The sequence below is a fragment of the Salvelinus namaycush genome, chromosome 9 (genome assembly GCF_016432855.1).
Source record: "Salvelinus namaycush isolate Seneca chromosome 9, SaNama_1.0, whole genome shotgun sequence".
Classification (NCBI taxonomy): Eukaryota; Metazoa; Chordata; class Actinopteri; order Salmoniformes; family Salmonidae; genus Salvelinus; species Salvelinus namaycush.
In genome coordinates this window covers 3680891-3695088 of record NC_052315.1, presented here as the reverse complement: position 1 = coordinate 3695088, position 14198 = coordinate 3680891, and the positions used below count along the sequence as shown (strand labels likewise).

Genomic DNA, 14198 nt, shown 5'->3' with positions numbered 1-14198 from the left:
TACAGTATAGTAACCCTACAGCACAGTAACCCTACAGTACAGTCTCACCGTAACCCTACAGTATAGTAACCCTACAGTATAGTAACCCTACAGTATAGTAACCCTACAGCACAGTAACCCTACAGTATAGTAACCCTACAGCACAGTAACCCTACAGTACAGTCTCACCGTAACCCTACAGTCCAGTAACCCTACAGTACAGTAACCCTACAGTACAGTAACCCTACAGTACAGTAACCCTACAGTACAGTAACCCTACAGTACAGTAACCCTACAGTACAGTAACCCTACAGTAACCCTACAGTACAGTAACCCTACAGTAACCCTACAGTAACCCTACAGTACAGTAACCCTACAGTACAGTAACCCTACAGTACAGTAACCCTACAGTAACCCTACAGTAACCCTACAGTACAGTAACCCTACAGTACAGTAACCCTACAGTACAGTAACCCTACAGTATAGTAACCCTACAGTACAGTAACCCTACAGTATAGTAACCCTACAGTACAGTAACCCTACAGTATAGTAACCCTACAGTACAGTAACCCTACAGTATAGTAACCCTACAGTACAGTAACCCTACAGTATAGTAACCCTACAGTAACCCTACAGTATAGTAACCCTACAGTATAGTAACCCTACAGTATAGTAACCCTACAGTACAGTAACCCTACAGTACAGTAACCCTACAGTATAGTAACCCTACAGTACAGTAACCCTACAGTACAGTAACCCTACAGTATAGTAACCCTACAGTACAGTAACCCTACAGTACAGTAACCCTACAGTACAGTAACCCTACAGTATAGTAACCCTACAGTATAGTAACCCTACAGTATAGTAACCCTACAGTAACCCTACAGTACAGTAACCCTACAGTACAGTAACCCTACAGTACAGTAACCCTACAGTACAGTAACCATACAGTATAGTAACCCTACAGTACAGTAACCCTACAGTACAGTAACCCTACAGCACAGTAACCCTACAGTACAGTAACCCTACAGCACAGTAACCCTACAGTACAGTAACCCTACAGTACAGTAACCCTACAGTACAGTAACCCTACAGTACAGTCTCACCGTAACCCTACAGTACAGTAACCCTACAGTATAGTAACCCTACAGTAAGCCTACAGTACAGTAACCCTACAGTACAGTAACCCTACAGTACAGTAACCCTACAGTACAGTAACCCTACAGTACAGTAACCCTACAGTACAGTAACCCTACAGTATAGTAACCCTACAGTAAGCCTACAGTACAGTAACCCTACAGTACAGTAACCCTACAGTACAGTAACCCTACAGTACAGTAACCCTACAGTATAGTAACCCTACAGTAAGCCTACAGTACAGTAAGCCTACAGTACAGTAACCCTACAGTATAGTAACCCTACAGTATAGTAACCCTACAGTAAGCCTACAGTACAGTAACCCTACAGTACAGTAACCCTACAGTATAGTAACCCTACAGTAAGCCTACAGTACAGTAACCCTACAGTACAGTAACCCTACAGTACAGTAACCCTACAGTACAGTAACCCTACAGTATAGTAACCCTACAGTAAGCCTACAGTACAGTAAGCCTACAGTACAGTAACCCTACAGTATAGTAACCCTACAGTAAGCCTACAGTACAGTAACCCTACAGTACAGTAACCCTACAGTATAGTAACCCTACAGTATAGTAACCCTACAGTAACCCTACAGTACAGTAACCCTACAGTATAGTAACCCTACAGTATAGTAACCCTACAGTACAGTAACCCTACAGTACAGTAACCCTACAGTATAGTAACCCTACAGTATAGTAACCCTACAGTACAGTAACCCTACAGTACAGTAACCCTACAGTAACCCTACAGTACAGTAACCCTACAGTATAGTAACCCTACAGTATAGTAACCCTACAGTACAGTAACCCTACAGTACAGTAACCCTACAGTACAGTAACCCTACAGTATAGTAACCCTACAGTACAGTAACCCTACAGTATAGTAACCCTACAGTATAGTAACCCTACAGTACAGTAACCCTACAGTACAGTCTCACCGTAACCCTACAGTCCGGTCTCACCGTAACCCTACAGTATAGTAACCCTACAGCACAGTAACCCTACAGTACAGTCTCACCGTAACCCTACAGTCCAGTCTCACCGTAACCCTACAGTATAGTAACCCTACAGTACAGTAACCCTACAGTATAGTAACCCTACAGTATAGTAACCCTACAGTATAGTAACCCTACAGTATAGTAACCCTACAGTATAGTAACCCTACAGTACAGTAACCCTACAGTACAGTAACCCTACAGTATAGTAACCCTACAGTACAGTAACCCTACAGTACAGTAACCCTACAGTACAGTAACCCTACAGTACAGTAACCCTACAGTACAGTAACCCTACAGTATAGTAACCCTACAGTATAGTAACCCTACAGCACAGTAACCCTACAGTACAGTAACCCTACAGTACAGTAACCCTACAGTATAGTAACCCTACAGTACAGTAACCCTACAGTATAGTAACCCTACAGTACAGTAACCCTACAGTACAGTAACCCTACAGCACAGTAACCCTACAGTACAGTAACCCTACAGTATAGTAACCCTACAGTACAGTAACCCTACAGTATAGTAACCCTACAGTAACCCTACAGTACAGTAACCCTACAGTATAGTAACCCTACAGTACAGTAACCCTACAGTATAGTAACCCTACAGTACAGTAACCCTACAGTACAGTAACCCTACAGCACAGTAACCCTACAGTACAGTAACCCTACAGTATAGTAACCCTACAGTACAGTAACCCTACAGTATAGTAACCCTACAGTAACCCTACAGCACAGTAACCCTACAGTACAGTAACCCTACAGTATAGTAACCCTACAGTACAGTAACCCTACAGTACAGTAACCCTACAGTACAGTAACCCTACAGTACAGTAACCCTACAGTACAGTAACCCTACAGTACAGTAACCCTACAGTACAGTAACCCTACAGTACAGTAACCCTACAGTACAGTAACCCTACAGTAAGCCTACAGTACAGTAACCCTACAGTACAGTAACCCTACAGTACAGTAACCCTACAGTACAGTAACCCTACAGTACAGTAACCCTACAGTAAGCCTACAGTACAGTAACCCTACAGTACAGTAACCCTACAGTACAGTAACCCTACAGTACAGTAACCCTACAGTAACCCTACAGTATAGTAACCCTACAGTAACCCTACAGTACAGTAACCCTACAGTACAGTAACCCTACAGTACAGTAACCCTACAGCACAGTAACCCTACAGCACAGTAACCCTACAGCACAGTAACCCTACAGTACAGTAACCCTACAGCACAGTAACCCTACAGTACAGTAACCCTACAGTACAGTAACCCTACAGTACAGTAACCCTACAGCACAGTAACCCTACAGTACAGTAACCCTACAGTACAGTAACCCTACAGTACAGTAACCCTACAGCACAGTAACCCTACAGTACAGTAACCCTACAGTACAGTAACCCTACAGTATAGTAACCCTACAGTACAGTAACCCTACAGTACAGTAACCCTACAGTACAGTAACCCTACAGTATAGTAACCCTACAGTACAGTAACCCTACAGTACAGTAACCCTACAGTATAGTAACCCTACAGTATAGTAACCCTACAGTAAGCCTACAGTACAGTAACCCTACAGTAAGCCTACAGTACAGTAACCCTACAGTATAGTAACCCTACAGTATAGTAACCCTACAGTACAGTAACCCTACAGTATAGTAACCCTACAGTAAGCCTACAGTACAGTAACCCTACAGTATAGTAACCCTACAGTAAGCCTACAGTACAGTAACCCTACAGTAACCCTACAGTATAGTAACCCTACAGTATAGTAACCCTACAGTAAGCCTACAGTACAGTAACCCTACAGTAACCCTACAGTATAGTAACCCTACAGTATAGTAACCCTACAGTATAGTAACCCTACAGTACAGTAACCCTACAGTATAGTAACCCTACAGTAAGCCTACAGTACAGTAACCCTACAGTAACCCTACAGTATAGTAACCCTACAGTACAGTAACCCTACAGTAAGCCTACAGTACAGTAACCCTACAGTAACCCTACAGTATAGTAACCCTACAGTATAGTAACCCTACAGTACAGTAACCCTACAGTACAGTAACCCTACAGTAAGCCTACAGTACAGTAACCCTACAGTAACCCTACAGTATAGTAACCCTACAGTATAGTAACCCAACAGTACAGTAACCCTACAGTAAGCCTACAGTACAGTAACCCTACAGTAACCCTACAGTATAGTAACCCTACAGTATAGTAACCCTACAGTACAGTAACCCTACAGTACAGTAACCCTACAGTACAGTAACCCTACAGTCCGGTCTCACCGTAACCCTCCGGTCTCACCGTAACCCTCCGGTCTCACCGTAACCCTCCGGTCTCACCGTAACCCTACGGTCTCACCGTAACCCTACGGTCTCACCGTAACCCTACGGTCTCACCGTAACCCTACGGTCTCACCGTTGGCATCGTGACTATACTCCACCCCGGCCACCGTACATCTCCTGAACACCATTTTGTTCTCTGTGAGTGTTCCGGTCTTGTCAGAGAAGATGTACTGCATCTGCCCAAGGTCTTCGGTGATGTTCAGAGCTCGACACTGCAGATGAGAGTCCGTCTCCTCATCGTACAGGTCTTGGTCCTGATGGATGAAATACACCTGGCAGATCTTCACAATCTCTATGGACACGAACAGCGAGACGGGGATCAGGATCTGAAGACGGAGGAGATTCTATTACAGACAAAGACGTCTTTGGTGGGAGACAACAACAAGAGCAGGAAACCCAATCTGACAGATGACAGAGTCTGAGCATGTGTTCCATATGGAGCCCTATTCCCTACATAGTGCACTACACAGCGCCCTATTCCCTACATAGTGCACTACACAGCGCCCTATTCCCTACATAGTGCACTACACAGCGCCCTATTCCCTACATAGTGCACTACACAGCGCCCTATTGACCATTTGGGCAACATCCTGTGTCTTTGGTGGAAACATTGTAAAAATCATTGTGGTGACTTGTAACTGACACGGATGTGAAGGGAGACGTCTACAGGTGGAAAGGGAAACTATTAGAAGCCTTTGGAAAACCCCTGGACTTCTGCATACATGATCTGACCTTCATCTAAGTCACAACAGACACACACAGTGTGCTTAAACTAATAACACACAAATTGTATTTTTCTCATCTATATTGAATACATGGGGTGTCTTGCTAATTGCCTATAATTTCCACCTTTTGTCTATTCCATTTGCGTAACAGCATGTGAAATTTATTGTCAATCAGTGTTGCTTCCTAAGTGGACAGTTTGATTTCACAGAAGTGTGATTGACTTGGAGTTACATTGTGTTGTTTAAGTGTTCCCTTCATTTTTTTGAGCAGTGTATTTTATATTTGAGATTCTTCAAAGTAGCCACCCTTTGCATTGATGACAGCTTTGCACACTCTTGGCATTCTCTCAACCAGCTTAATGAGGTAGTCACCTGGAATGCATGTCAGTTAACAGATGTGCCTTGTTAAAGTTCATTTGTGGAATTTCTTTCCTTCTTAATGTGTTTGAGACAATCAGTTGTGTTGTGACAAGGTAGGGGGGTAAACAAAAGACAGTCCATATTATGGCAAGAACAGTTCAAATAACCAAAGAGAAACAACAGTCCATCATTACTTTAAGACATGAAGGTCAGTCAATACCAAAAATTAAGAACTTTGAAAGTTTCTTCAAGTGCAATCGCAATAACCATCAAGCGCTATGATGAAACTGGCTCTCATGAGGACCGCCACAGGAAAGGAAGACCCAGACTTACCTCTGCTGCAGAGGATAAGTTCATTAGAGTTACCAGCCTCAGAAATTGTAGCCCAAATAAATGCTTCACAGAGTTCAAGTAACAGACACATCTCAACATCAACTGTTCAGAGGAGACTGTGTGAATCAGGCATTCATGGTCGAATTGCTGCAATGAAACCACTACTAAAGGACACCAATAATAAGAAGAGACTTGTTTGGGCCAAAAACACGAGCAATGGACATTACACCGTTGGAAATCTGCCCTTTGGTCTGATGAGTTGAAATCTGAGACTCGGTTCCAACAGCCGTTGTCCTCGTAGAGACACAGAGTAGGTGAACGGATGATCTCCGCATTTGTAGGGGTGCTTTGCTGGTGACACTGATTTATTTAGAATGTGACAAGACTACCATTAATGTAATGACTTATTTATCGAATAATTACCTACTATGTTTAATTGACACCCGATTCAATTAAATCCTTTAACAATTAACTCATTAGGAATATTAGGGCACCATGGGAAAAGTTGTTTAAAGAGTGACCATCTCCCGACTTACTCTAAAGATATATAGATATCTCTTACATCAATAAATCAATTATTAATTATTACCCGTCTCATTCTGAACACCACATAATCCTTGATATCTGCACGAACGCTAGCCTAACTGATGAATCAGCGATACACAAATTTGCTTAATTATTTACTAACTAACTAAATCCTCACACAGAATACGTAAACACACACACAGCACAGGTCATTGATTCCATACATAATACAATGATAACAGGTCCCTAGTGGACTAACAAAAGCATGACCGTTTGGTTATGCAATGGAAGAGATGGGTAGGTAAGGAGAGGGGGAGACAAAGAGAACTTATCGTACATACATTAGGAAACTACCCTCACCGTAGCCAGAATATTTAGCACCCTAACAACCGCTCATTCGGATTACAAATGCAATATATATTTACGCATAAATGTCTTTCTCTGTAGTCTCTGTTGAAACCACTCAATCCGTCTATGGGGAGTAGTTCGATGTAAGTCTCTGGTTGTCCACCAGAGGTCACAATGTCCTTAGTTGTAGGCTTCAATGTCTTGGAGTGTTCTTAGAATGGATACTTCAGGTGTACCACACGGTGGTGAGAGGGTCGACCCTCTCGTCTTTGGCTGAATGTCCAAGACTACTGTACCCAGCTGCAGACTGAATGTTTGGTCTAGTGTCTTTTTTTCAAATCGGCGAGAGTTTCAGAGGGTCTTCAGCCGTGTAGCCACCGCTCCACGCTGTCTTGTAGTTTTAACCATTTCAACGTGTCTGCTAAATGACGTAAATGTAAAATCTAATTGAACCTGAAACGTTTCCATTGCACTGCACTACGCTCTTAACCGGGCTACACAGTAAAAAAAAAAATACTCATTCTTGGCCAATGCTTTCGCTTTCGTTCGTCTTGCGCCGGTCCAAGAATTTCACCTCTATACGAATGCATCCTCACGTTCACTGGTCTCAAATGGTTGATTATTCAGGGTACCGCTCGGACCACTTTACACGCCGGCAGCAACCCGGCATGTTTTGGTCTAATGTCGTTAGCGAGTCCTTTTAAACACGCGGAAAGGCGGTTCCATCATGTTGACATGAACTCTGAGCTCACGTGGGCGTGGCTACTGACTGGGCACAAGTTTGCATGAAACACAATTCTCATTTAGAAAAAATATAAAATCACATTTATATCTTTTCAAAAACAGTTTCATATTTAATCATATAATTATTTTTTTTACAACATGTAGATGTGAATCTGATCTACACAGTGTGAAAGCTCTTAAAGTTACAATGTCTCCATTATAACGCATTTTTTATCATTTTAATGACATCACAAAATTGACACATTCCCAACATTCGGATGTTGAAATAGATTGTCCCATTATCCATTGTTTGATGAAGTTTTGGTGGCAAATGCTCTGTGTAACAAAGGATTTTCAGCATTCCCATTCTGCAGAGCCAATAGGAGAGTTTCTGCAAATTATTTAAGTCATAAAACAGGCCAAACTCACATCCTCTCCTCTCCTGTGGTCTGGCTATCCAGACCTGTGGTCTGGCTACCCTCAAATATTTGCCTAGCTAAAGGGTCATTTTGATCCTCACCAAGGAGTCATGACAAATTCAAGGCACACTTAACCAGCATGGCTACCACAGCATTATGCAGTGATACGCCATCCCATCTGGTTTGCGCTTATTGTTACTATGGTTTTTTTGTTCAACAGGACAATGACCCAATACATCTCCAGGCTGTGTAAGGGCTATTTGACCAAGAAGGAGAGTGACGGAGTGCTGCATCAGATGACCTGGCCTCCACAATCACCCGACCTCAGCCCAATTGAGATGGTTTGGGATGAGTTGGACCACAGAGTGAAGGAAAAGCAGCCAACAAGTGCTCAGCATATGTGGGAACTCCTTCAAGACTGTTGGAAAAGCATTCCTCATGAAGCTGGTTGAGAGAATGCCAAGAGTGTGCAAAGCTGTCATCAATGCAAAGGGTGGCTACTTTGAAGAATCTCAAATACATGTGGATTTGTTTAACACTTCTTTTGGTTACTACATGATTCCATATGTGTGTTATTTCATAGTTTTGATGTCTTCACTAATATTCTACAACGTAGAAAATATTGATAATAAAGAAAAACCCTTGAGTAGGTGTGTCAAAACATCTGACTGCCACTTATCTATCCAGTCCAGTTGGGACAGTGGTAGGTTGTGAGTGAATATATTGTAGCGACCCGCACAGACAGCTGTGTGTTATGTGTTAGGCTAGTAGGTGGTTGTGTTGTACTGACCAGTACCCAGTGTTCGCGGGGTCCGACATGTCAATCAACCTGCTATCTGCCAATCACGGGAATGCCTGGAATGTTCTGATGCCGGGCATCGTGGCGGTTGGCGGAGTGGCGTGGAGGCGGGTTGGGTAGGGGGATGGAGCATTGGAAGTTAAGACCAGGTTTAGCCTTTGTTCTCCCTCTTACGTCTGGGCTTCACAAGAGAAGGTCACGATTGGCTTGTGGGTTATCGTTCATTTATTTGGCGTGGGCTACGGCCAAACAGTTGGTTTAATAAACCGTCAATTCGCAAACTCAATCCTCTGTCTGGACAATTTTTCATTTATGATCTAGTCAGGTCATGTTGTTAGTTTATGCAGTATGAGGGGACTGAATTTAAACGTGGATGGGATCCTTTTAATGGAAGGTGATGCAAAAGGATAAATGTCCAACCTGGATGGACAATAAAGTGATATTCTATCCCTAACCTCCTGCATGACCATATTAGACACACATATTTCCCTCAGATTACACTGACCCACAAAGAATTTCAAAACAAATCCAATTTTTGATAAACTCCCATATCTACTGGGTGAAATACCACAGTGTGTCTTCACAGCAGCAAGATTTGTGACCTGTTGCCACAAGAAAAGGGCAACCAGTAAAGAACAAACACCATTGTAAATACCACCCATATTTATGCTTATTTATTTTCCCTTTTATACTTTAACTATTTGCACATTGTTAAAACACTAACATTTGAAATGTCTTTATTCTTTTAAAACTATTGTGAGTGTAATGTTTACTGTTAATTTCCAATGGTTTATTTCCCTTTTGTTTGTCTAATTCACTTGCTTTGGCAATGTAAACATACACCGAGTACACCAGACATTAGGAACACCTTCCTAATATTGAGTTGCACCCTCCCCCCTCCCTTTGCCGTCAGAACCGCCTCAATTCGTCGGGGCATGGACTCTGCAAGGTGTCGAAAGCGTTCCACAGGGATGCTGGTCCATGTTGACTCCAATGCTTCCCACAGTTGTGTCAAGTTGACTGGATGTCCTTTGGGTGGTGGACCATTCTTGATACACACAGGAAACTGTTGAGTGTGGAAAAACCCAGCAGCGTTGCAGTTCTTGACACAGTCAAACTGGTGACAGGCATCTACTACCATACCCTGTTCAAAAGGCACTCAAATCTTGTATCTTGCCCATTCACCCTCTGAATGGCACACACACACAATCCATGTCACAAAAATAGCGCACGTGACAAATAAACTTTGATTTGATTTATTCTTAATGTGTTGTACACTCAGTGTATGTTTTCCATGCCAATAAAGCCCACTGAATTGAATAGAGGGGTCGAGAGGGAGGGAATTGAATTGAATAGAGGGGTCGAGAGGGAGGGAATTGAATAGAGGGGTCGAGAGGGGTCGAGAGCGAATTTAATTGAATAGAGGGGTCGAGAGGGAGGGAATTGAATTGAATAGAGGGGTCGAGAGGGAGGGGATTGAATTGAATAGAGGGGTCGAGAGGGAGGGGATTGAATTGAATAGAGGGGTCGAGAGGGAGGGAATTGAATTGAATAGGGGGGGGTCGAGAGGGAGGGAATTGAATTGAATAGGGGGGGGTCGAGAGGGAGGGAATTGAATTGAATAGGGGGGGGTCGAGAGGGAGGGAATTGAATTGAATAGAGGGGTCGAGAGGGAGGGAATTGAATTGAATAGAGGGGTCGAGAGGGAGGGAATTGAATTGAATAGAGGGGTCGAGAGGGAGGGAATTGAATTGAATAGAGGGGTCGAGAGGGAGGGAATTGAATTGAATAGAGGGGTCGAGAGGGAGGGAATTGAATTGAATAGAGGGGTCGAGAGGGAGGGAATTGAATTGAATAGAGGGGTCGAGAGGGAGGGAATTGAATTGAATAGAGGGGTCGAGAGGGAGGGAATTGAATTGAATAGAGGGGTCGAGAGGGAGGGAATTGAATAGAGGGGTCGAGAGGGAGGGAATTGAATTGAATAGAGGGGTCGAGAGGGAGTGAGAGCGAATTGAATTGAATAGAGGGGTCGAGAGGGAGTGAGAGCGAATTGAATTGAATAGAGGTGTCGAGAGGGAGGGAATTGAATTGAATAGAGGGGTCGAGAGGGAGGGAATTGAATTGAATAGAGGGGTCGAGAGGGAGGGAGTGAGAGCGAATTGAATTGAATAGTGAGGACGTACCTGAAAGACGATAATCATGGTGAGGAAGAGATAGACGGCAGACAGGACAGGCGACAGGTGGGCTCCTTCAGGACTAAGAACATCAAACACGGGTCTCTTATCTCCGTACTGATACATCCACAACCCGTGACCTAAGACAACAAGGTCAAAGGTCATTATAGACCAACTACATCCACAACCCTGGAGAATCAACAAGTCAATTAGGTCAAATCAATTAAATCAAGTCAGGTCATAACAGCTAGAAAAGATGTGGCCTTGTTACAGGCTGTCATGTATATTTTCTACGTCCATGTTTGTGGCCTTGTTACAGGCTGTCCTGTCCATGTTTGTGGCCTTGTTACAGGCTGTCCTGTCCATGTTTGTGGCCTTGTTACAGGCTGTCATGTCCATGTTTCTGACCTTGTTACAGGCTGTCATGTATATAGTCTACATCCATGTTTGTGGCCTTGTGACAGGCTGTCATGTCCATGTTTCTGACCTTGTTACAGGCTGTCATGTATATAGTCTACATCCATGTTTCTGACCTTGTTACAGGCTGTCGTGTATATCTTCTACGTCCATGTTTGTGGCCTTGTTACAGGCTGTCATGTATATAGTCTACGTCCATGTTTGTGGCCTTGTGACAGGCTGTCGTGTATATCTTCTATGTCCATGTTTGTGGCCTTGTGACAGGCTGTCGTGTATATAATCTACGTCCATGTTTGTGGCCTTGTTACAGGCTGTCGTGTATATAGTCTACGTCCATGTTTGTGGCCTTGTGACAGGCTGTCGTGTATATCTTCTACGTCCATGTTTGTGGCCTTGTGACAGGCTGTCGTGTATATCTTCTACGTCCATGTTTGTGGCCTTGTGACAGGCTGTCATGTATATAGTCTACGTCCATGTTTGTGGCCTTGTGACAGGCTGTCATGTATATAATCTACGTCCATGTTTGTGGCCTTGTGACAGGCTGTCGTGTATATCTTCTACGTCCATGTTTGTGGCCTTGTGACAGGCTGTCATGTATATAGTCTACGTCCATGTTTGTGGCCTTGTGACAGGCTGTCGTGTATATAGTCTACGTCCATGTTTGTGGCCTTGTGACAGGCTGTCGTGTATATCTTCTATGTCCATGTTTTACCATTGAGGGCGACTTTGGGAACAAGTGTTTAAATCGATCCTCTGCGACATTATGTACCTGTACATCTGGCTGTAACTACTGACACATCCCCGACAAACCAACAAAGTAAATTCATAACAACAGTTAATTTGATCTATTAAACCAGGATAGTTCCCTTAGTAACAGTTGCCAGGAATCCTGAGGTAAGTACAATATATCCTTCTATTGAGTCAAGTATTTAAAATGTACACTTTCCATTGAACACCAGAAGGAGACAGGAAGTTTAGAATGTTTAGTTTCAGAACCCGTTTGTGATCAACTGTCACAAGTTGCTGATACGTCTGCATACCACAGAGCTAACCAATGTCTAACAACTAGATTGGGACATTTTTGGTTATAAACTCAGAAAAAAAAGAAACGTCCCTTTTTCAGGACCCTGTCTTTCAAAGATAACAGCTTACAGACGGTAGGCAATTAAGGTCACAGTTATGAAAACCTAGGACACTAAAGAGGCCTTTTTACTGACTCTGAAAAACACCAAAATAAACATGCCCAGAGTCCCTGCTCTTCTGCGTGAACGTGCCTTAGGCATGATGCAAGGAGGCATGAGGACTGCAGATGTGGCCAGGGTGTCACGACTTCCGCCGAAGTCGGCTCCTCTCCTTGTTCGGGCGGTGTTCGACGTCACCGGCTTTCTAGCCATCGCCGCTCCATTTCTCATATGTCCATTTGTTTTGTCTTGTTATATTACACACCTGGTTTTCATTCCCTAACCACACTGCATGTATTTACTCCTCTGTTCCCCTCCATGTCTTTGTGTGTAATTGTTTATTGTTATGTGGATATTGTCAGGTGCCATACTTTCGGACAGCTGATCGTCCTCGCAGTGGCAGACCACGTGTAACAACACCTGCACAGGATCGGTACATCCGAACATCACACCTGCGGGACAGGTACAAGATGGCAACAACAACTGCCCGAGTTACACCAGGAACGCACAATCCCTCCATCAGTGCTCAGACTGTCCGCAATAGGCTGAGAGAGGCTGGACTGAGGGCTTGTTGGCTGTTGTCTGGTGAGGACCTGCCTTACATCACCGGCAACAATGGGCACAAACCCACCGTCGCTGGACCAGACAGGACTGGCAAAAAGTGCTCTTCACTGACGAGTCGCGGTTTTGCCTCACCAGGGGTGATGGTCAGATTTGCGTTTATCGTCGAAGGAATGAGCGTTACACCGAGGCCTGTACTCTGGAGCGGGAATGATTTGGAAGTGGAGGGTCCGTCATGGATCGGAGGGTGAGGGCTAGGGCCATTCCCCCCAGAAATGTCCGGGAACTTGCAGGTGCCTTGGTGGAAGAGTGGGGTAACATCTCACAGCAAGAACTGTCAAATCTGGTGCAGTCTATGATGAGGAGATGCACTGCAGTACTTAATGCAGCTGGTGGCCACACCAGATACTGACTGTTACTTTTGATTTTGACCCCCCCTTTGTTCAGGGACACATTATTCAATTTCTGTTAGTCACATGTCTGTGGAACTTGTTCAGTTTAGGTCTCAGTTGTTGAATCTTGTTTTGTTCATACAAATATTTACACATGTTAAGTTTGCTGAAAATAAACGCAGTGGACAGTGAGAGGACGTTTCTTTTCTTTTTTTGTTGCTGAGTTTAATAAAGGTCCCATATGTTGGAACTCTTTCAAAAACAGAAGTCCGTTTTGTAGAGGACATCCTCTACGTGCCGATAGCTTTAGACAGGACTGTCTGACAAACCCTTTCAGCTCTTTGGGGAACGTAGTTTACCTCATGGGACACACTAATGATGTGTGCCAACCCTTTCAGCTCTTTGGGGAACGTAGTTTACCTCATGGGACACACTAATGATGTGTGCCAACCCTTTCAGCTCTTTGGGGAACTTAGTTTACCTCATGGGACACACTAATGATGTGTGCCAACCCTTTCAGCTCTTTGGGGAACGTAGTTTACCTCATGGGACACACTAATGATGTGTGCCAACCCTTTCAGCTCTTTGGGGAACGTAGTTTACCTCATGGGACACACTAATGATGTGTGCCAACCCTTTCAGCTCTTTGGGGAACGTAGTTTACCTCATGGGACACACTAATGATGTGTGCCAACCCTTTCAGCTCTTTGGGGAACTTAGTTTACCTCATGGGACACACTAATGATGTGTGCCAACCCTTTCAGCT

At 43.8% G+C, this 14198-nt stretch overlaps 1 protein-coding gene across 1 annotated transcript in view; it reads right to left on the bottom strand.

Annotated features, from left to right (window-relative positions):
• LOC120053620 (probable phospholipid-transporting ATPase VA) overlaps nt 1-14198 on the bottom strand; it is a 75117-nt gene that overhangs the window by 18081 nt on the left and 42838 nt on the right. Inside the window, exons 6-7 of the mRNA XM_039000762.1 lie at nt 10891-11021; nt 4549-4801 (exon numbers count right to left, since the gene is read on the bottom strand). Of these exons, the coding sequence (XP_038856690.1) occupies nt 4549-4801; nt 10891-11021 (384 nt within the window). The remainder of the gene's footprint in view (nt 1-4548; nt 4802-10890; nt 11022-14198) is intronic.